General features: G+C 33.7%; 1 protein-coding gene across 2 annotated transcripts in view; it reads left to right on the top strand.

Moving 5' to 3' along the window:
* SLC12A2 (solute carrier family 12 member 2) overlaps nt 1-22,441 on the top strand; it is a gene marked incomplete at both ends in the record, with an annotated part of 105,929 nt that extends 83,488 nt beyond the window's left edge. The window contains 10 exons of one of the 2 annotated variants that reach the window (XM_082835225.1): nt 4,337-4,443; nt 6,448-6,527; nt 8,829-8,954; nt 11,719-11,766; nt 13,202-13,324; nt 14,813-14,924; nt 16,650-16,736; nt 18,006-18,141; nt 20,997-21,064; nt 22,306-22,441. In XM_082835225.1, coding sequence (XP_082691351.1) covers nt 4,337-4,443; nt 6,448-6,527; nt 8,829-8,954; nt 11,719-11,766; nt 13,202-13,324; nt 14,813-14,924; nt 16,650-16,736; nt 18,006-18,141; nt 20,997-21,064; nt 22,306-22,441 — 1,023 coding nt within the window. The remainder of the gene's footprint in view (nt 1-4,336; nt 4,444-6,447; nt 6,528-8,828; nt 8,955-11,718; nt 11,767-13,201; nt 13,325-14,812; nt 14,925-16,649; nt 16,737-18,005; nt 18,142-20,996; nt 21,065-22,305) is intronic. The other variant, XM_082835226.1, reaches the window with a different exon arrangement.
* Between the last annotated feature and the right edge of the window lie 907 nt (nt 22,442-23,348).

Below are 23,348 nucleotides of genomic sequence, written 5' to 3'. Positions count from 1 at the left end.
TGTCTGGTTTTGTTATCAGGGTGATGGTGGCCTCGTAGAATGAATTTGGGAGTGTTTCTCCCTCTGCTATATTTTGCAAGAGTTTGAGAAGGAGAGATTTTAGCTTTCTCTAAATATTTGATAGAATTCGCCTGTGTAGATATCTGGTCCTGGGCTTTTGTTTGTTGGAAGATTTTTTTTTTTTCGGTACGCGGACCTCTCACTGTTGCGGCCTCTCCCATTGCGGAGCACAGGCTCCGGACGCGCAGGCCCAGCAGCCATGGCTTACAGGCCCAGCCACTCCGCGGCATGTGGGATCTTCCCGGACCGGGGCATGAACCTGTGTCCCCTGCATCGCCAGGCGGACTCTCAACCACTGCGCTACCAGGGAAGCCCTGTTGGAAGATTTTTAATCACAGTCTCAATTTCAGTGCTTGTGATTGGTCTGTTCGTATTTTCTATTTCTTCCTGATTCAGTCTTGGGATGTTCTTCTTTTCTAAGAATCTGTCCATTTCTTCCAGGTTGTCCATTTTATTGGCATATAGTTGCTTGTAGTAATCTCTCATGATCCTTTGTATTTCTGCAGTGTCAGTTGTTATTTTCCTTTTTCATTTCTAGTTCTATTGAGTCTTCTCCCTGTTTTTCTTGATGAGTCTGGCTAATGGTTTATCAATTTCGTTTATCTTCTCAAACAACCAGCTTTTAGAGTTATTGATCTTTGCTGTTGTTTCCTTCATTTCTTGTTAGTAATTCTTAAATATGAATCTCATGGCAATACTTAACTAAATTAGATAACCATGATGTTTGGAAATGTTTTTACTTAATAGTCATGACAGAAATAAAAAGCCACATACTATTGGGGAAAGAGTTGTTCTTTCTGCTACAGTAAAAATGGTTATGATGATACACAGAAAAATATTATAACAAACTAAATGCCTTTCTTGTCAGCAAGTTCTGGTGGAAGATTCACAGAAAACATTGCTAACGATTCAAAAAAACAACACAGTGAGAATGTTTTGATTGAAACCGAAGCTATTTGTAATAAGCTTCAGATGACTGCATTTTGCTATATCAGTTTCAATTATGGAAGTCCATGAAGAACTGATTTTCTGTGAGCCTAAAGGAATATGTTCCAGAGAAGACATATTTTCAGTAATGTTATTTCTTTAAAACACATGATGTTTTATGGAAACTGAAAACATTACTTCTAACTGAATAGGTACTTCGATTAGAATTTACAAAGGATTTAGGATGACTGATAGATGTGAAATTTCTTTACTCATTCAAGGGAAAGTTATTACGATAATGAAGTTAAAACAGAAGTGCACAGAGTACCTCTGAATGTTACTGTCAATTTTATAAAAATAAAACCTTTTAATTATAATAAGGTTGTAACCAAAGTTTGTGATGAGAAACGGAGTAACTCTCACAGTATTTTGTACCATCAAGAAGTTGCTGGTCATCTTGTAGCTTACTTCATTAAAAAACAAGAAAACTTGAAGATATTTCTTGGTTTTCTTTTACCAAAAAACCCCAAAAATATCAAAATTATGTTGTGTGGTTAGTGGCTACCTTGCTATGTAACAGTTTTTTAAATAAAAAATAGTCTTTATCTGTCTCCTGAGGGCAAAGCATTGTTTATAGTAGAGTGGAAAAAAAATTCTTATTTTTTGAAAGAAACTTGTGTATGGATAGAACATTTTGAAAATGAATGTAAACTTTACATGGTTAGGCTTATTTCTTTTGTTCCCTAATTATGCAGAGTCTTTATAACAGTGTCTGGCACAGGTCAGCACTTGGTAAGTACTTGAATTAATTTAATCTTTAACAAAAAATGATTTAAGTATATCACCTATAAAAACTTAAGTGTGACCTCATGGCACATAAAATAATTCAAAATGGATCTAAGATCTAAATGTAAGGGCTAAAACCATAAAGCTCTTTAAAGAAAACATAGAGGTAGATCTTCATGACCTTGAATTTGGCAATGGATTCTTAGATATGGCACCAAAAGCACAAGCAACAAAACAAATAAGTAAACAAATTCGACTTCACAATTAAAAACTTTTGTGCATCTAAGGACATTATCAAGAAAATGAAAAGACAATCTACAGAATGGAAGAAAATCTTTTTACATCATATATCTGATAAGGTTTAATATCCAAAATATACATAGAATTCCTAAAGCAGCAACAAAAAGACAGACAACCCAATTAAAAAATTTGCTAATAACTTGAATAAACATTTCTCCAAAGAAATAAAGATAACTAATAAGCACATGAAAAAATGCTCAGTATCATTAGTCACTAGAGCAATGCAAATCAAAGCTACAGTGAGATACCATTTTACACTACTAGCATGTGTGTAATTAAGTAAACAAACAAACAGGAACTAACAAGTGTTGCTGAGGATGTGGAGAAATTGGAACCTTTGCATTGCTGGTGGGAGTGTGAAATGATGCAGCTGCTGTGGGAGACAGCTTAGTAGTTCCTCAAAAGTCTAAACAAGGAATTACTGTATATCCAGCAAGTCTACTCCTAGGCATATACCCAAAGAAATTAAAAGCTGGGAGTCACACAGATATTTGTAGGCCAGTGGTTGTTGCAGCATTATTCACAGTAGCCAAAAGATAGAAACAACCTAAGCATGTATCAACAGATGAATGGATAGACAAAATGTAGTATACACATAGAATGAAATATTATTCAGCCATAAAAAGGAAAGAAGTTCTAATAGATGCTGTAACATGGATGAACCTGGAAGACATTATGCTAAATGAAATAAGCCAGACACAAGGGACAAATATTGTGTGATTCCATTTATAGGAAATATCTAGGATAAGCAAACTCGTAGAGACAAAAGTAGATTAGGTGTTACCAGGGCCTGGAGGGAGGAAAGAACGGGTAGTTATTACTTAGTGTTTACAGAATTTCTGTTTAGGGTGATGAGAAACTTTTGGAAACAGATAGTGGGGTTGGTTGTACAACATTGTGAATGTAATTAATGCCATTGAATTGTACATGTTAAAATGGCTAAAATGGCAAACTGTTTTATTTATCTTTTACCATAAAAAAAAAATCTTATGTGAGTAGCCAACCTTGGGAATAGAATTTTTAGTGTGTTTTAAAATATTATGAAAGAGGACTTCCCTGGTGGCGCACTGGTTAAGAATCCACCTGCCAGTGCAGGAGACGTAGGTTCAAGCCCTGGTCCGGGAAGATCACACATGCCGCAGAGCAACTAAGCCCATGTGCCACAACTACTGAGCCTGCGCTCTAGAGCCTGCAAGCCACAACTACTTAGCCCGCGTGCCACAACTACTGAATCCCGCACGCCTAGAGCCCACACTGCGCAACAAGAGAAGCCACTGCAGTGAGAAGCCTGTGCACCACAATGAAGAGTAGCCCCCACTCGCTGCAACTAAAGTCCGTGAGAGCAACAAAGATACAATGCAGACAAAAATTAATTAATTAATTTTTTTTAAATTACAAAAGAAGAAATTAATTGGATCTGGGAGCATATTTGTATAAGCATATTGAATTGCAACTCTACATGAAGTTGCAAGAAAAACTGATGGAATTCTGAACTGTAGCCAACAACGCATGTATTCAATTTGGACTTCTGCTTCTAGGTTTTAATGGCAAAATATGTAACTGGGAATACCACTGTATTGTTATGATTTTTATGAAAGGTTAAGTATATTCCATCATCTTTCCCTTCCTAAAAATGAAAATTCTGATAAATCATAAAAGTACAAAATATGCATTTAGAACTTTTCAGGTGTTTATCTTCTATTTTTGTGTATGTTTAATCATAAGTAATATAATTAATGTATGTATAATTTATAAATATGCATGCATTGGATGCTCAACTATTTTTGCTGATAAGGGTACACAATTTTATAATGTTTAGGGACTTCCCTGGTGGCACAGTGGTTAAGAATCCACCTGCTAATGCAGGGGACACTGGTTTGATCCCTGGTCTGGGGAGATCCCACATGCCGTGGAGCAACTAAACCCATGCGCCGCAACTACTGAGCCTACGCTCTAGAGCCCACGAGCCACAACTACGAAAACCCACGCGCCTAGAGCCCGTGCTCGGCAGCAAGAGAAGCCACAGCAGTGAGAAGCCCCCGCACCCCAATGAAGAGTAGCTCCCGCTCACTGCAACTAGAGAAAGCCCATGCGTAGCAACGAAGACTCAACACAGCTAAAAATAAATAAATAAAATAAATAAATTTATAAAAACACGTTAAAAATAAAAATGTTTAGAGGCTGTCCATTAGGAGGATATTGTCATTTAAAAAGCATTTTGTGAGTGGCATATCTTTAAAGTTGTATTTTTTCTGTGTTTTAGGCTGCTGGTCTTGGGCGTATGAAACCAAACACACTTGTCCTTGGATTTAAGAAAGACTGGTTGCAAGCAGATATGAGGGATATGGATATGTATATAAACTTATTTCAGTAAGTATCCTTTTAATTCAGTAACTTAGTTGATTCAGAAAATATTAATTTTGAAAGCTTGCACTGGTTTTTGAAGTCTGTTTCTCATATAGTCTCTTCTAGTAGAAGCATAGAATGAAAATAATCATTTGGAAGTTATTTACATTTCTTTTTTTAAAATGCACTTATATGTTTGCTTTTCCACCCCCTTGAAGTATTAAGTTCTGCGTTTACTATTCACTTTTCAGTGGTATTTCCAATGATGTTTATAAGACAGCATAGTTTTGATTTACTTCACTTTAATTTCCTTCTTACAGGTTGTCTAATGAGTTCTTATCCTTTTGTTACTTTGTCTTTCTGATTTGAATCTATCCATGTTATTTTTGGATACGTATCTGTTTAATCTATTACAAAGGTGTTTTGGGACTGAGTTATTTAATGAAAAGAATAAAATTTCTATTTTGTCATATTTTGTTTTTAATCTTGAAAAGTACTTTTTCTAGTATTCCTAGTATTTATTTAGCAAATCTCTTTATCTCATTCACACTGTTTTATAGAGGATAAGGATTCCTTCTTAGTACATCATACTTGAAGAGTAGTCTTCTTCTTGTCATAGATGCTGCTGAAATAGAACTGTTCACTCCTTATAAAGTATTTCTTTATAAAAATTGTCATTTAAAAAAAATTTATATTTGGCAAAATAACTCTAGTACCAGATTCAAATCCTACTTCTCTGTGAAGTTTTATCTGTTTATCCTTAACTCACTGGAGTTATTTCCCTTCCTGGAGCTCCTGTTGTATCTATTGGTAGAACCATATAATTATTTGCCTGTATCACATATAATGCTTTTGTTTTCATAGCTACCTTGAAACATCTTTGTGGAAGTAACCAGATCTCATACTTTACTTTCATAAATCTCTTTATATTCATTAGTAAAATATACGATACTTAAGATTTCCCAAGTAATTGTTAAATGGTTTTTAGTAAAATTCAAGCTCTGCTGGTTTGTCAGAGGTTGTGACTGGTCTTTGGCTTTGGGTTTGTTAACTTTTTCGTAAACAGCACTTCACTCTCCCTTTTTAATTCTGTAGTCTGTACTTTGTACGCATGGGGATTAGGGAAAGAAGGAGACTGTGAAAGAAAGACTACATCATGTGGGCTTTGAGCCAAAGAGTATGCTTTTTTTCTTTGAAGATGTAAGACCAGTGAGATGGAGTAATTATCCTAGAAAATAGAAAAAGTGACATTTTTGCAAATAATTCATTCATTATTAGTTGTAGTTTGTCATAATGGGAGCGCTGAAAGAAAGGAGTCTTTTCTGACACTGATCTTTTAGGAACTGAAGTGAATGTTTGCTCTGAGAGTCAAGTATTAATCCAAGTATTATATGTCAAGCAGCAGTTTAAAGATAGGTAAAATATTGCTCTCTGGTTTCTGGAACCATAGACGTTGATGGCTATTTTAAAGCAGTGATACTGCTTACTCTTTTATCTTGTGACACTTATGTTCTGGTTGTGATTTTAAATACCTTGAACAGTTGAGGTATATTTTATTTACTATGTATGTATTAACAGTATGGAGGGTCTGAAACTGCAAATCAACTTCTATAGCTTAAAGAAATTATATAGATTATAGAAATTTCTATACCTTATAGCAAAAACATTTAGCTATTTTAGTCTGAAGTAGACTGAGAGCTATATTCACTGGATTTTCTTTAAGGAAATTGATTTTGATTCAATTACTTTATTAACTATTTTTTAAAATACTTGTAGTTATTTCTTCTCTAATAGTTAATTAGATCTTTCACAGTACAGCAGAGGAAGGTTAACATGTCTATTAATTTTTTCTCCAGTGAATCTGGAGAAAATATGGATGTCACTGTAATTTTTAAAGCATATTATAAGAATCAGATACTTAAAGCTGAAAGTAAATTTAGAGATCATCTACTATTGCCTTCATTTTATAGAGGAGACAGAAATTTTTGTGATTTAAAAGAATTTTTTTTTGTTTTTTTCTTGTTACAGTGACGCCTTTGATATACAATATGGAGTAGTAGTTATCCGCCTAAAAGAGGGTCTGGATATATCTCATCTTCAAGGACAAGGTAAATCTTGTTTGAAATACATTTTTTATGTTAAAAATATAAATTACTTTGTTAGAAAATTATATGTAATTCTACAAATTCTTTAATAATTTTAATATTTACCATCTAATATGTGTCATATACTTATTGTATGGCATTTTAAGATCAGATCTGATTGGCTCTACCAAAGTTTGGATTTTCTCTTTGTACCAACCTGAATGGTGGCTAGTAATTATTAATAGAATAAAATTCAATTCAAATCATAAGTTTGAGAGAAACAAATATTAGTTATGATTGTAGTTTGGCCAAAGTTATAAAACTACATGATAAATAAAATAATCAGAGGAAAACATTTTAGACATTTTCATGTTTATGGAAGATATACTTTGTACATAGAGGCATATTAATAATGAAAAACTAAACTTTGTTATATCATTTACTCTTTCTTCAGAAAAGACTATATTTTGTAACTTTCTCATTTTGAAGTAATTATAGATTCACAAAAATTTGTGTACCCTCTCCAGTTTCCCCCACTGGTAACATCTTATCTATAGTTCTGTATCAAAACCAGGAAATTGACATTGGGACAATTTACATACCTTATTCAGGTTTCACCAGTTTTACATACACTTGTGTGTACAAATGTGCACACAAGGACGTGTGTGGTTCTGTTTCACTTGTCACATATGTTGTTTCATGTAAGATACAGAGCTGTTCCATCACCACAAAGATCTCCCTTGTGCTACTGCATGATAGCTTCCATTCATACCCTTTCCCTGTTTTCTAACCCCTGACACCCACTGATCTCCTCTCAAACTATATAATTTTTTAAGCTTTTAAAACTTTTTTTTCATTAAGCTTAAAACCTGTTAAAGTATACTTAGCACTTTGGGCAACTTTATAAAAACTATGGAAAATTCCATATCCTCTAATGATTTCCTTGTAGCTTAAAAAATACTGTTAAGTTTAAGAAAATTTGTGTACCTAATATTTTATCCTTATCAATTAATTAACCAGGTCATCAAAATTAGCTAAGGCTAAATAGCTGAGAGGCATATAATGAACTTTCCTCATCTGTTCATGTATTTAAGCTGTTCTAATCCTCCCACTCCCCCCACCACTTTAAGGGTATTGTGCATTTCTGAAAGGAATGCTTTGAGGTCTTTATCCATGTAACACAAAAGTATGGCCTGCTGAAAATGCATTTTCTTACTCTGGAGTAGGCCTTGCAAAATACTATTTATTATGCTTGTTATGCTCTAACAGTAATTTTGGTTTAGGATACCTGTTAATAACTCTGCATAATTATTAGTAGTGTTCCCTTTCACTCTCAAAAACATCAGAGTTTGGCTAATAAATGATATACTCTGTAATTTGCTGAGGTTTAAATGTGATTGGAAGTTCAAGAAAATATTTTCACGTGTTTATAATCATAAGAATTGTTTTGAAAGTCTCCTTATTCATCATTAAGATTTGGAGACAGGAATTTGCTTTAGCACAGGGCTTAAGAGCATAGGCTGTAGAGTCAGATATGCTTTGCAAATTCCAGCTTTTTCTCTTAGTAGTTTCGTAGCTGGGGCAAATTTGTTGACTTCCAAGCCTCAGTTTCCTCATCTTTATTCATAAGGCTATTGTGAAGATACTGTCTGTGAAGCTCTTAGCATAGTGCTGGCACTGAGGCTTACATACTTTCTATTGTTATTTCTCTTAATATACACATATCAGTGATGAGGATTATGGATAGAAGATCAATTTCATATTATGTTTGTCTTTATGATAAATCTTTTTTATTGTGGAAGCTAAACGTTTACTAACTCCTTCCCAAAAAACAAAAAATGAAGAAAGTGCTTTAAAAATAGAGACGGCACTTTCACCATGAGCTTAGGAAAGAACTCTATCCCCTAGTTTTGGCTTTATAGTCATGGGTATAATTTTTCACTGTTGTCTGTCATCTTATATGTATATGAACATTTGTCACATCCTACATTTTTTACATGTGTAAATGACTTTTAGAGTAGAGTTGGTTCACATTTTATACATCATTCTTTTGTCTACCAGATTCTTATGTTCTGTACATCTCACTCATTACTGATTCCCCATCACCTAATTCAAATGTCTGACAGTTAGTTGTGGCTAAAGATATTTAGTTGAATAGTCATTTCAAAATTGATTGTCACATTTGTTTATAATAAGAAATTATTCATTATAAACTTACTTACCATTATCAACTTTGCTTAAAATTGTCATTTAATTGCTATTATACCATGATGCCCTCTTTTGTTAAAAGATTCAGATAACATTTTGAATACTTTATGTCTACAGAAGAATTACTGTCATCACAAGAGAAGTCTCCTGGTGTTAAGGATGTGGTACTAAGTGTGGAGTATAGTAAAAAATCAGATTTAGATACTTCTAAACCATCTAGTGAAAAATCCATTACACATAAAGGTAATTTTTATTCAAACAAGAAGTTTTATTAATGGTAATGTTTTAATTTTGGAAGAAATAGTTTTTATTATATGGTATGTCTTACAAAGTAACCAGTTCTCAAACGTGTATTGTTCATTTCTAGTTGCTCAGGTAAAATTTATGGCTACAAATGATTATTTGTAAGGTATTAAGTAGATCATAGAACAGAAACCATGCCAGTTAATTAAACATGCTCTTGTATGTTTTTATTTATACTTAATTTTAATTTGAAGCATAGATTAATCTGAACTTGGAAAGAAACATGGTAGTTTTGGAGTAATGTGTATATAGCATATGATAACACTGAAAGGAATGATGTTTATAAAATTAGTTTACATAATTTTTTTTGTAAATCAAGATACTTCAATACCAGGGGTTTTGTTTATGTGCTGAGATACTCAGAATATTTTTACATCTACTCTACCTGGTATTGTTCAGGTAAAACAATGTAGTAAAATATCAAGTGTAATTTTATTGCTCAATGTAGTCTCCTCCCAAGAAATGAGCAATTTACGTTTGTCTGCTGAACTGTTGGGCCATAATTACAGAAATAAATACTCCTGGTGGCTAATGTGGTTTAAGCCACAAAAAGATTTCCAAATCTCCTGAGACTCTGGGATAATTTCATCCACAAATCTCTATGTCATGTTTATGAGAAGGAAAGAGGAATGACTTCCAAATCTTACTCTCCCACCCTCACTCTCCTACCTCTGTTCAGCCTAGTATCTCCATCTGTCCTACTCCCAGCTGACATGCAACAAGAAAAATCTGCACTGTAAATCATCAATCCGTATCATACTTTTGCTTCCTGAAAAATAATTACCATTCTTTTTCTGAAATTGATAACCTTGGACAACTCCTATCTCTGAAATCTCTTCTAGATTATTTAGAAGCATTAATGTTGCTTTTTCTTTCCTCCTTATTTACCTTGTTTGCTTAGAGTAGTGGTAGTTGAGAGTTTAGTTGAGACCCATTTTCCGTATCAATTCTTTGCTGGCTTGATTATAATCTTTTTTTTTTCTATTTCACCTCAAAATTCTATAAACTGGTTCTGATAACTCTTATGTTCCTGCATTTATTTTTAGTTTGTGGTATACATTCTTTCATTTCCTCGTTTGTTGTTGTTGTCCTTTTCTCTTGCCTAAAACAGATCCTTTCTTTACGGAATCTGTTAGGAATTAACAGGTAAAACTATGATAGGAGGAGAAGTAATATATTTATCAGGCATCTACTGTTCCTCTCACATTGTAGTAGATGTTATCCATTCATTAGCTCATTAATGTATGTCACAATCTTATGAAGTCTATTTTTATAGAGTAGGGAACTGGGTCAGTACATTTCTACTCATCTTTTTATTATAAAAATGTAAACGCCTTTAACTTAGTTTAAAATCATTTTTCAGTGTCAAGATTTCCTTGACATTTCTGAGCTCTTTGAAATGAATACAGAATGTCCATAGTTATATTTATGTTTTTTATTATCATTAAAAATAGATAATATCAAATATCTACTTTATATGAACAGTAATATTTAATACTATTAAATTAAATGTAATAATTGAAATGTTTCTTGTTCCATAACAGGCATAAAAATTAGCATTCAAAAATAGCATTTATTTTGTGCTTATTTTCTATTTAGCCAATTATTTTCAAAATTAGTAGAGAAAATATAGGAAAGTTTATATAATTTTAAACGTCTTCAGAATTATAAACATTCTGGTATAGTTATTATATTTGGTACGTCTGTCTTATTGAGGCATGCAGTATGCAGAGGGACAGAAAGAGTACCCTTTGAATATATGTTTTGTGCTAGGCACTGAGCTGAGTGCATTAATGCTTGCAATATGACAACCTTAAGAGGTAGGTATTGTTCACCCTTTTAACAAATGAGGAAAGTGAGGAGTTAAGTAAAGTAACTAGCTTAAGGTCACACAGCTAGAAGAAGGGATCTTGGAATGCTGGGAGTCTGACTCAAGAGCCCACTGCAGTGTACTCTTTCCTGTCCAAGTTGGGAGTTTTATGTGCCTTAAACAAAAAGTACAGCTTAGAATACGAAAAAAATTTCAGATTAGGAAAACTATTAACCCTAGGAAATATTTATAGATATGTAAATGGACCGACATATGCTATATACATGCATGTACACACACACGTGTATATATGTGTATATATATATACACATATATGTATATATATAAATTTATGTATTTGAAAAATCACTCCTGTATAACCTTGCATTTTATATAAACCAAAAGACTCTTGTCTCTGATCAAATTCCTAAATATTTCAAGTGGTGATTAATTTTTACAAATACTAAATATATCTATTAAGTGCTTCTAAAATTCCTTGTCAGTCATTTGCACAGTGATGCAGTGGCATGTTTGAAATTTATGTATTACTTGCAACATCAGTTTTATAATATCATATTTCTACTCGATAAGCCAGAGCAACTAATTTCAAGTATGAAAGTTTAAAAGTTTAAAAATTCTAAAGTTTTTGTCCGTTTTACAGGAATGAAATTTAGGGGTGGGTGTTACTCAGTAGCCCTGTTGGAGGAGTCTAAAATATGTTTGCTTTTTCAAATCCTGAACACTCAGTGTAGAAAATATCTTCAGTCTTAATTATTTTTCACACTGTTTCTTCATACTATGTTTTATTTATAAATGTGTTCTAGTTACATTTTCATTATTTTATTAATAAGAAGGCAATTAACTTATATTTTGTGTTTTTTAAACATAATCTAGATGAGGAAGAGGATGGCAAGACTCCAACTCAACCACTGTTGAAAAAAGGCAGGCATTTTTCATCATTTTATTTTAATCCTTTTTCTCATACTGTTAATTCTTTAACTCCAATCTTATTATTTTCTTTCTTTACCTTGGTTTTTATTTCCATGGTGAGGTTATGTTACAGTTTTTTATTAAATGCAGATTAGAAAAATTATCATTAGGCCAACTAAAGCATTAAATTACCCCAGGAAAAGGGGATATATCAAAGACAAATTCTTTTAAATCATGGTAGTATTTCAGAAATATTCAAATCCTGAAAGTCAGTATTTTAATTTTTAAATTTAAACTGCATGGTTTAGATGATAAGTAGAGACACTGAAATAGGTTTATTTACAGTGTCACTTGCATTCTTTACCATCAGTTGTACCCAGCCAAGTCCTTAATTTTGATACTAATATATTTCTCATTTCAAAAATTACAATATTTCTCACAGTACTGCTGCGTTTGGGAGATACAGTCATGTCAACGTACATGAATTTTATGAGAAGGAGATAGAGGTGAGAGTTACGGAGCAGTGTGGTTTGGTAGCCATATTATTTCATCATGCAAAATCATTCGTCATGTTTTGCGTACATCATGGCAGCATGAAAAGTGAATGATAGACATTCTACAAAAGTGATCAGACTTCCTTCTGTGGATTTATGCTTTTAAAATTTGGTGTAGGGATTTCATTATAGTCATTTGCTTGCTCACAGAGTCAGTGCTGATTTTTTTTTCTTCCTTTTTAATTCCTGGGGATACATAATGGGAACTCCCTTGATAAATTGTTCTTTAGACCTACAGTAGATGGGTGCCCTTCCTAGGAGTTCCCACGGTCTTTCTGTGATTCAAAGAAAGATGTGGTGGTTATATGGCTTTAGAATTGGGCCTCACATATTGAGGGGACAAAAGTTAGGTATAGATGAGGGAGTTTTTCCTTAGACTGAGTGGTTTCATTGTGATAACTGCATGACTGTATTGATATGTCTCCCATTTCTTTCTGTCTTTTATATTACAGATAACGTTACATTTAAAATTTTTTTTGAGCTTTAAATTATTGAGAAACCAGATTACAAAAGAAATTATGTTCATGGAACAGGCATAAGCTTAATTTGCCCAGTTAGCCTGAAACAGCTTTTCAAAAATCAAAATCTAGCGATCATAATTTTCTTTAGTAGTTTTTATGTTTCTCTTTCATTCAGAATGCTTCAAAATATTAGAAATTAGGCAAGATAATTTGGATGAGTTTAGGTATTATAGAGATATTATTTATCTGTAACCCTTTTAAAAGTATATTTATTAAATTGTAAACAACTGTAACCTTATGATTGATGTCATATATACAACTACATTATAAACATTTGAATATACAAAAGTTAGGGAACTATGGGAATTTAGCAAAATATACTTTAATATTTACCTTCTCCCTAATATCTTATTTTTCTGCTTGATCCTTCAGAACCCAAAGGCCCTGCTGTGCCTTTAAATGTAGCTGACCAAAAGCTTCTTGAAGCCAGTACACAGTTTCAGAAAAAACAGGGAAAGAACACTATTGATGTCTGGTGGCTTTTTGATGATGGAGGTAAGGTTGCTAACATATGTTTTTAAGTTGTTTAAATTTTCTGAAGTTTTGGGGGTAGTACTAGGAAATGGTATATACTCTTCATTGACCCCATTCCCGTTAAGCCAGGTCCCCCAAAGCAACAGGATTAGTTCCAGAATCAGGCATCACACTTTGTTGTCCTGTCCCTTCAGTATCCTTCAAATTGAAAGTTGCTCAGTCCTTCCTTGAGCTTCATGACTTTAACATTAATTTTAGATACTACAGACCATTTTGTACAATGTCACTTGATTTGGAGTGCTGTTTAATGATTCATCATAATTAGTTTCTGTGGGTAGAAATATCACAGAAGTGATGCTGTGCCCTTCTGTCTGCGTCTTATCAGGTGGCATAGTGTTGATTTGTCTCATCACTGGTGAAGGTAGCTTTGACCATTGAGTCAGGTGGTTTTCCCAAGGTTTATATACTGAAAACTTATCGTTACCCCCTTTTATGATTATGATATTTGGGGCATGGGGAGTTACTTTGAGACTATGCACATATACCATCATTACTGCTATTTTTGGCACCATCTTTAGCATCCATTGATATTTCTGCCTGAATTTATTCTTGCTGTTACGATTGTTGTGGTGTGTTTGTGGTGTCCAAATGGTGATTCTTCCAATCCTGTCATTTCTTCATTTATTAGTTGGTGTTTAACTATAAAGAGGAGCTTTCTCTTTACTTCTGTGTGGGCTTATGGATTCCTGTTTTATTCAGTGGATTATGATTTTTTCATTCTCATAGTTTGTTTTCATGTTGTCCCAGATTTGGCCAGCAGTATTCTCTTTAGGATAACTTCTGTGTCCATTTGTCATGTCCAAATCATTCTTTATTTTCTGATAAAATAAGACATTCCAGGCTCAGTTTTGTACTTTACCTACACCAACACTTGAATCACCCTTTATCCAAAGAGACTTGATTCCTTTTAGTGGAGAATGGTATTTAGAAACAAAGGTCAGGGCATTAGAAATGCCCATTTCTACTAGGGTGTGACTGCTCCCAGGCCCTCTTAGTGGACAGATGTAGGAAACACACCCACCCACCCCCCACACACACACACCTATTTGTATATACAGGTATAGATTGAAACCACTTCCATTGCAACACTGCAGGGTTCGCTCCAGCTTCTCCCTTTTTATGTTTCTCATTCCATTGAGAAATATGGCTCCCGTTAGCTTCAGTGAATACTCTTTTCCTCAGTCCTGATATAACCAGTCTCCCTACCCTGCCAGGCCACTATCTCATTTCTTTGACTTCCTCGCATGGGCCCTGACTCCACTGGGCCTCTCTCCTTATTCAGGCCTGCCAAGTGGCTTTTTGACTGAATTATTAAGGAAGGGCTGAAAGAACAATTTTGTTTCATATTGAGTTATAATAAAGGTGTTTTTAGCAACTAACTTGAATTAAAAGTTCTAAATTGAGAAATTAGTGTTTTAATAAGTGATTTGTTATATTTTTATGATTCAGGTTTGACCTTATTGATACCTTATCTTCTGACTACCAAGAAAAAGTGGAAAGATTGTAAGATCAGAGTATTCATTGGTGGAAAAATAAACAGAATAGACCATGACCGGAGAGCGTAAGTCTGTTTTAAATTGATGGGCATTTATCTAGTAGTACTTCATTATTTCAATATAGATTTGATAGGAATAACAATTAGACGACACAGAAAATGTCAGTCATGTTGCTCTGTTCTGTAGTGAAGCTGAAAAGTCTAGTTAAACAAGTAAAACCTCATTCTCTTTTAGTCTTAACATTTAAGTTTGGATTCTTGGTTTTACTTATATGTAATATTTTTTTAACATATTAACATTTTAGAAAATCTTTATTAAATACTTGCAGCATCAAAGTGTTAAGCAGCCTTTTTTAAAAAGAAAATCGGTAAAAAATACACAAAAGTGATATTTGTATATGCGTTATATTTTGTAGACTTCTAGACAACAGAAATGGAGGATGGCATTGTCCATTTTCTTATTTCTGTCTGTCCTGTCACAATTCTAGTTCTGGTTTCATTGCTTCTCTAAGCACACTGTGTCTCATCTCTGATCATTTCGTAATATATCATGCATATTGCTCCCAATTTCACGTTTAGAAAGCAAAGCTTTGATCATGTGATGCCTCTGCCCCAAATATTTTTAACTTCTCTGTTACACACCACAGAGAGTCTAGGCGACAGGGCCCTTTACAATCTGTCCTCCTGTTTCCTTTCTGTCTATATCTCCTATTCCCCCAAATACGCCTTGTACTTCAGTTTACATTTCTACATCTGCTCTAAACAAACATATGATTTCAGACTTTCACTTCTTTGCCTGCTCTCATCTGTCTACTACAAATAGTTCTTCACTTGCCTCCTCCCTTCTCTGTTAAAATAACTCCCTTCTTTAAAACCCCAGTACTTATTGTCACCTTCCTCATAACGCCTTCCCTGTTTCTTTCTAGTTGTTACATTCCCTTCCTGAAACACGATACACTTGATACCAATCATTACATTCTGAGGCTTGAATTATTTTCTTATCTTAGATTTGAGTTTTGTGAGTCCTATAACACATATTAGGCACTTAGTAGATTTACACTGGAGTTGAGCTAAGTGTTTATACATTTCAAATCATGAATTATGCAAGAAATACTAGTAATTTAAAAGTTAAACCTATAGCTTATTTGTTTTCTGTTACCTTAATTTAGAAAACTCATTTTATTAAAAATAAAATCCTGTTTTGTTAATTGCTTTTCCTGTATGTGTGTTTCAACTTTTTTGTTGTTACCACCAAAGTTTAATTGCCAACTCTGCCTCCAAAAAGGTATTTATTTACTGAAAAATTAGAGGCTTATTGGAGCTCCTTTTCACGTTTGTCCCAGTTTAAAAAAAAAAAAAAAAAAAAAAGCTGTGAACTTAATCTGCCATCAGTTATAGCTTCAGTTTTGCCCGAAAAGTCAGAGTTGGACCTTGAAATATGCATTATTTGTGGATAGAAGAATAATCCAAAAATAATTTTAAAATAACTGTTTACTAGTTTTTACTGAAATACATATACTTACCAATATAATTTGACTAAAATTAACTTTAAAAAAACTAGTTGCCATTCAGATTTCATTATTAATGTCTTGCTCTGTCCATTCATTATTGGATACTAAGGAGAGATTCAGAGAAAGTAAAAGAATACAACACAAGTTTCTACTCAGAATTTAGATGTCTACTTTGTAAGTTAATTCAGATGGACTCTGTTTAGTACCTATCGATTCAGCCCTAAATAGAATAAGAATACTTCTATATACATCCTTCATGTGTCTCAATGCTTTGTTCTAGGATGGCTACTTTGCTTAGCAAGTTCCGGATAGACTTCTCTGATATCATGGTCTTAGGAGATATTAATACTAAACCAAAGAAAGAAAAGTAAGTTATTGGATTAATTACTTTGTATAAATTTCTGATTCTTTTATGGATGACCTACTCAGACATGCTAACAGATCATTTAACTTAATTACCTGGGGACTTTGCCTGCTGTTAGTTACATGTGAAGTCAGCTTGTTTTTAATCTAGCAGATAGTTGGCATGCCTATTGCAGATATTGAAGTAAGTCTAAAGGGTTTTTAATATTTAGAGAAGAATTCAATTACTGATTTACAAGTAGTTTTTGAAAATCATTAGTGCCACAGAAATTCCACATGGTTCTTTAAATTTCCATTGTTCATTATGACCACTCAGTCCTTACTCCACATGTGTAATACTTTCCACTATTTTGTTTTTTTACTGAAATAGGGAAAAAAATCTAAGAATTTGCCTATAGTAATTGCATTCACAATTCTCAAGAGTCAAAGAAAAGTAGACTTGTGGACTATTCTACCTGGAAATGGTATATGGAAGTTGTTATAATTATATATATTTATATTACTGTACATAATTTTAATTACTTTCAGATATATGTTGAATATATGATGAAGCTGGTATAAAGAATTCATTTTAAGTAGAGAACAGTAAGGTATACCTTGTAAGGTTGTAGTCAGGGAGACATTTTTTTCTCTTATAGAAGAATATATACTAGGAGATTTGTATGAGACTGGTTCTGAAAAATATGTTTTTCACATTCATAGAGGTTTAGAATGCTGTTCATGTTCTTCCACTATCTTTTGTCCTTTTTAGTATCTTTGGACCTACAGCTTAATTCTGGATCTTAAATGTTTAATATCTGCCCTTTCCTCCCTTCAAAATGTTCTAGTACCTTTTCTTACACTACTTCTCTTCAGTGGTACTTGAACTGGGAAAGCAATTGAGTGTTTTGAGTAAAGGAGTAACACAATTAGACTTATTGTTTAACAGGATCATTTTGGCTTATGTGATAAAATTTATTTAGGTTGGCGGGCTGGGGTATAGGAGCAGGGGCAGATACAAGGAAACCTGCACTAGCAGTTAAAATTGCAGTTCTTTTATTATGAATATGATTCTAAATTTCTAATCAGTTAGAGAAACTAGTGATTGCTATTTTCAAAATAAATTGCCAGAGTGATTGTTATAGTCAGAGTATGGAAGGGAGCACGATGGTTGGAAAACACTAACTTCTATAGTTATAATTACACTAACTTTTCAAGTTATAATTTAGTGTTTAAGATCTTACTGTTAAGTAATTCAGCATAAGGTTAATTATCTGTATTCTGTTTTTCTAAGTATTGTAGCTTTTGATGAAATGATTGAGCCATACAGACTTCATGAAGATGATAAAGAACAAGACATTGCAGATAAAATGAAAGAAGATGAACCATGGCGAATAACAGATAATGAGCTTGAACTTTATAAGACCAAGGTATTCTTTCTCTCCTGCTTCCTTTTCATTAATCTTACATGTGATTTTTTAAAAAAATAACTTAAGACATATGTATCAAGAACTGCAGTGGGACATTAAAAGGATCATACACCATAATCAAGTGGGGTTTCTCCCAGGAATGCAAGGATTCTTCAGTATTTGCAAATCAATCAGTGGGATACACCATATTAACAAATTGAAGGAGAAAAAGCATATGATCATCTCAATAGATGCAGAAAAAGTTTTCGACAAAATTCAACACCCATTTATGATAAAAACCCTCCAGAAAGTAGGCATAGAAGGAACTTTCCTCAACATAATAAAGGCCATATATGACAAACCCACAGCCAACATCGTCCTCAATGGTGAAAAACTGCAAGCATTTCCTCTAAGATCAGGAACAACACAAGGTTGCCCACTCTCACCACTCTTATTCAACATAGTTTTGGAAGTTTTAGCCACAGCAATCACAGAAGAAAAAGAAATAAAAGGAATCCAAATCGGAAAAGAAGAAGTAAAGCTGTCACTGTTTGCAGATGACATGATACTATACATAGAGAATCCTAAAGATGCTATCAGAAAACTACTAGAGCTAATCAATGAATTTGGTAAAGTAACAGGGTACAAAATTAATGCACAGAAATCTCTAGCATTCCTATACACTGATGATGAAAAATCTGAACGTGAAATTAAGGAAACACTCCCATTTACCATTGCAACAAAAAGAATAAAATATCTAGGAATAAACCTACCTAAGGAGATGAAAGACCTGTATGCAGAAAATTATGACACTGATGAAAGAAATTAAAGATGATACAAATAGATGGAGAGATATACCATGTTCTTGGATTGGAAGAATCAACATTGTGAAAATGACTCTACTACCCAAAGCAATCTACAGATTCAATGCAATCCCTATCAAACTACCACTGGCATTTTGCACAGACTAGAACAAAAAATTTCATAATTTGTATGGAAACACAAAAGACCCCGAACAGCCAAGCAATCTTGAGAAAGAAAAAATGGAGCTGGAGGAATCAGGCTCCCTGACTTCAGACTATACTACAAAGCTACAGTAATCAAGGCAGTATGGTACTGGCACAAAAACAGAAATATAGATCAATGGAACAGGATAGAAGGCCCAGAGATAAACCCATGCACATATGGTCACCTTATCATTGATAAAGGAGGCAAGAATATACAGTGGAGAAAAGACAGCCTCTTCAATAAGTGGTGCTGGGAAAACTGGACAGGTACATGTAAAAGTATGAAATGCGAACACTCCCTAACACCATACACAAAAATAAACTCAAAATGGCTTAAAGACCTAAATGTAAGGCCAGACACTATCAAACTCTTAGAGTAAAACATAGGCAGAACACTCTATGACATAAATCATAGCAAGATCCTTTTGAACCCACCTCCTAGAGAAATGGAAATAAAAACAAAAATAAACAAATGGGATCTAATGAAACTTAAAAGCTTTTGCACAGCAAAGGAAACCATAAACAAGATGAAAAGACCACCCTCAGAATGGGAGAAAATATTTGCAGATGAAGCAACTGACAAAGGATTAATCTCCAAAATTTACAAGCAGCTCATGCAGCTCAATATCAAAAAAAAACAACCCAATCCAAAAATGGGCAGAAGACCTAAATAGACATTTCTCCAAAGAAGATATACAGATTGCCAACAAACACATGAAAGGATGCTCAACATCATTAATCATTAGAGAAATGCAAATCAAAACTACAATGGGATATCATCTCACACCGGTCAGAACGGCCATCATCAAAAAATCTACAAACAATAAATGCTGGAGAGGGTGTGGAGAAAAGGGAACCCTCTTGCACTCTTGGTGGGAATGTAAATTGATACAGCCACTATGGAGAACAGTATGGAGTTTCCTTAAAAAACTAAAAATAGAACTACCATATGACCCAGCAATCCCACTACTGGGCATATACCCTGAGAAAACCATAATTCAAAACGAGTCATGTACCACAATGTTCATTGCAGCTCTATTTACAATAGCCAGGACATGGAAGCAACCTAAGTGTCCATCAACAGATGAATGGATAAAGAAGATGTGGCACATATTATACGATGGAATATTACTCAGCCATAAAAAGAAACGAAATTGAGTTATTTGTAGTGAGGTGGATGGACCTAGAGTCTGTCATACAGAGTGAAGTAAGTCAGAAAGAGAAAAACAAATACCGTATGCTGACACATATATATGGAATCTAAGGAAAAAAAAAAAGTTCATGAAGAACCTAGGGGCAAGACAGGAATAAAGACACAGACCTACTAGAGAATGGACTTGAGGATATGGGGAGGGGGAAGGGTAAGCTGTGACAAAGTGAGAGAGTGGCATGGACATATATACACTACCAAACGTAAAACAGATGGCTAGTGGGAAGCAGCCGCATAGCACAGGGAGATCAGCTCGGTGCTTTGTGACCACCTAGAGGGGTGGGATAGGGAGGGTGGGAGGGAGGGAGACACAAGAAGGAAGAGATATGGGAACATATGTATATGTATAACTGATTCACTTTGTTGTAAAGCAGAAACACACCATTGTAAAGCAATTATACTCCAATAAAGATGTTAAAAAAAAAAAAAGAACTGCAGTTGGTTATGAGAGGAACCAGTGGTGTAAACTAAATCTACTTTAAGTTGTAATTATATTTGGATAGTGCAAAGCATTAATTTTTTAAAAAATTCTGGAAAAGATATTTTTATTATACCAAAATTGATTTTGGTTTCTTTTTGTCTACTTAATAGCTTTATGAACCAGGGTAAATTCCAGTTTTCAAAAGGTCTAGTGATGACTTTGTTCTGTTTTATTTCAGACATACCGGCAGATCAGGTTAAATGAATTATTAAAGGAACATTCAAACACCGCTAATATCATTGTCATGTAAGTAATACCTATACAAAGATTTCCTTGGGTATTCATTTTATGATAATTCAATTAGGATTCATTTCTATTACCAAGTATATATAACATCCATAATGACTTTGTGGTTATGAGGAAAAATACTTATTAAATATACGTTGCTTTAAACATATGAAGAAATCATTTAAGATAGGAGGAAAGAAAAACAAAAATATTAACCTTAAGCTTGCATGAATCTAAGTACTTCTTTATCATAATAGTTTAATCTGCGATTTTTCCTTTATCCTTTTTCCCACTTTTAAAAAATCCCTTAGCTTTGGAAACACCACAGCATAGCCATCAACATTTGTGGGGTATGAGGGCTGCAAGTTAAAACGTCGATCCCAGGCAGCTTCTTCATAGAAATAACTCCATCAAGTTACGTGGAGGATTCAATTTAAAAAGTAGTTCCTATCTCAATTCCCACCAAGTTCCCACACACAAAATTTACATCTAAACGCATTGTCTTCACATTGAATATCGATGCTTATGCTTACTCTGGCTTTTCCTCCACTAAACCAGGTTAGCTAGATCTTTCTTGAACCCAAATTTTCTCAGTCCTGGAGCCTGGGCCCTTATATAGGTAAAGAAGGCTCAGATCTCTGAAACATGCCAAATGATGAAATAAAGTAATACCAAAGGATTGTTAGTTTGATTAACAACAAATATTTAATACAACAGAAAATTTCAGATTTTGCTGATGATAATTAAGTATCTGTAATGGAAGTCACTAAAACATAGAAAGCTGGAGAGAGACACTCTGTGGAGCAACTGGACATACTATCACTATGTACAAATGGAAATGAAGAGTCCAGAGAGAGATAAAGGAAATTGAACATTAATATGTAGAATTATGTTTGAATTTCATTTGTCCATGTATAGATACCACTATCGAAATTCAGATAGAAGAATTTCTATCTAAAAGAATTCTAAGGGGAAATTTGAGGTTTAATGTTAGATACCAAATGTGTTAGGGTTTATAGAAATATTTATTTGCTATTCTTATTTTCGAGAAATATTTTGTTCAAACTTGAAAAAAATGGGAATAATTATATGTGAGTATAGTAGTTACTACACTATATGCAGAATTTCCCTGCACTCAAAAATATTCTGTAACTATAGTAATTTTTAGTTACTATACTGTGACTTAATTTGTAATTCTTACATTTTATTCTTCTCAACGTAAATGCATTGTCTAATTTCCTTTCTTTTTTTGATACCAGGAGTCTCCCAGTTGCACGAAAAGGTGCTGTGTCTAGTGCTCTCTACATGGCATGGTTAGAAGCTCTATCCAAGGACCTACCACCAATTCTCCTAGTCCGTGGGAATCATCAGAGTGTCCTTACCTTCTATTCTTAAATGTTCTGTCTGCACAGTGGACAGCCCTCCAGACGGTACTTCAGTGCCTAGTGAAGTAACTGCTATCACTGAAATCTTCAATGACACGTTAACATCACAATGGCAAACTGACTTATTTTCACTGTTTCATTAATTTGAAAGCACACAGAGAAGTTGCTCCATTGCTATGTGTATGGAGACTTCAGTTTTAGTCAATTCCTTATCTCTATCTTAGTGAATGATGATTCCTTGTTGTTGGACTGAAGCTTGTGAGAGTAAAGTTTTCCTTTGCTACTTGAATAGCAATAAAAGTGTGTTAGTTTTTGATTGATGAAAGGAGTACAAAAAGCCTTTAGCCTTGAGGTGCCTTCTGAAATTAACCAAATTTCATCACTATATCCTCTTTTATAAATTTGTAGAATGTCAAACTTTGCCTTCAGCTATTTTTATTTCTAGTCTCTTTCACCTTAAAATAAAATGGACACTGCTTTTCTTTTTCCATTGACCAATTAGTGTTGAGTACTGTATGTTTTCTATTACTTTTGTAAAGGTGTCTGTCAGATATTAAAGGTGAGAATTAGGGCGAGTTAATGAAAATGCAAGAAAAAAAATGGGAACCAAAAAGTGACCCCAAGTTTAGGTTTTCATGAATCTGTATCAATGTAGATCTAGGGGAAAAAAGGCCAAATAGACTTCTTTTTTTTAAACCTCTAACTGGCTGTTATTTATATCTTATTTGATTACTATTTCTTGAAACCTTAGGGAAGGTTGAAGATTTATCCAGTACTTCTATATACCATGCTGAAAAATCACATATTGTCATTCTTTAGACAAAAATCTTTTAAGATCGTTAGACAAAAATCTTTAAGATCGTTTGTATTTATTAGAAGAAAGATCTGTCCTAATTTAGAGTTTTCCTCAAATCTGA

This window comes from Leucopleurus acutus, assembly GCF_964270905.1.
Source record: "Leucopleurus acutus genome assembly, chromosome: 3".
Classification (NCBI taxonomy): domain Eukaryota; kingdom Metazoa; phylum Chordata; class Mammalia; order Artiodactyla; family Delphinidae; genus Leucopleurus; species Leucopleurus acutus.
This window is presented reverse-complemented; position numbering and strand designations above follow the sequence as displayed.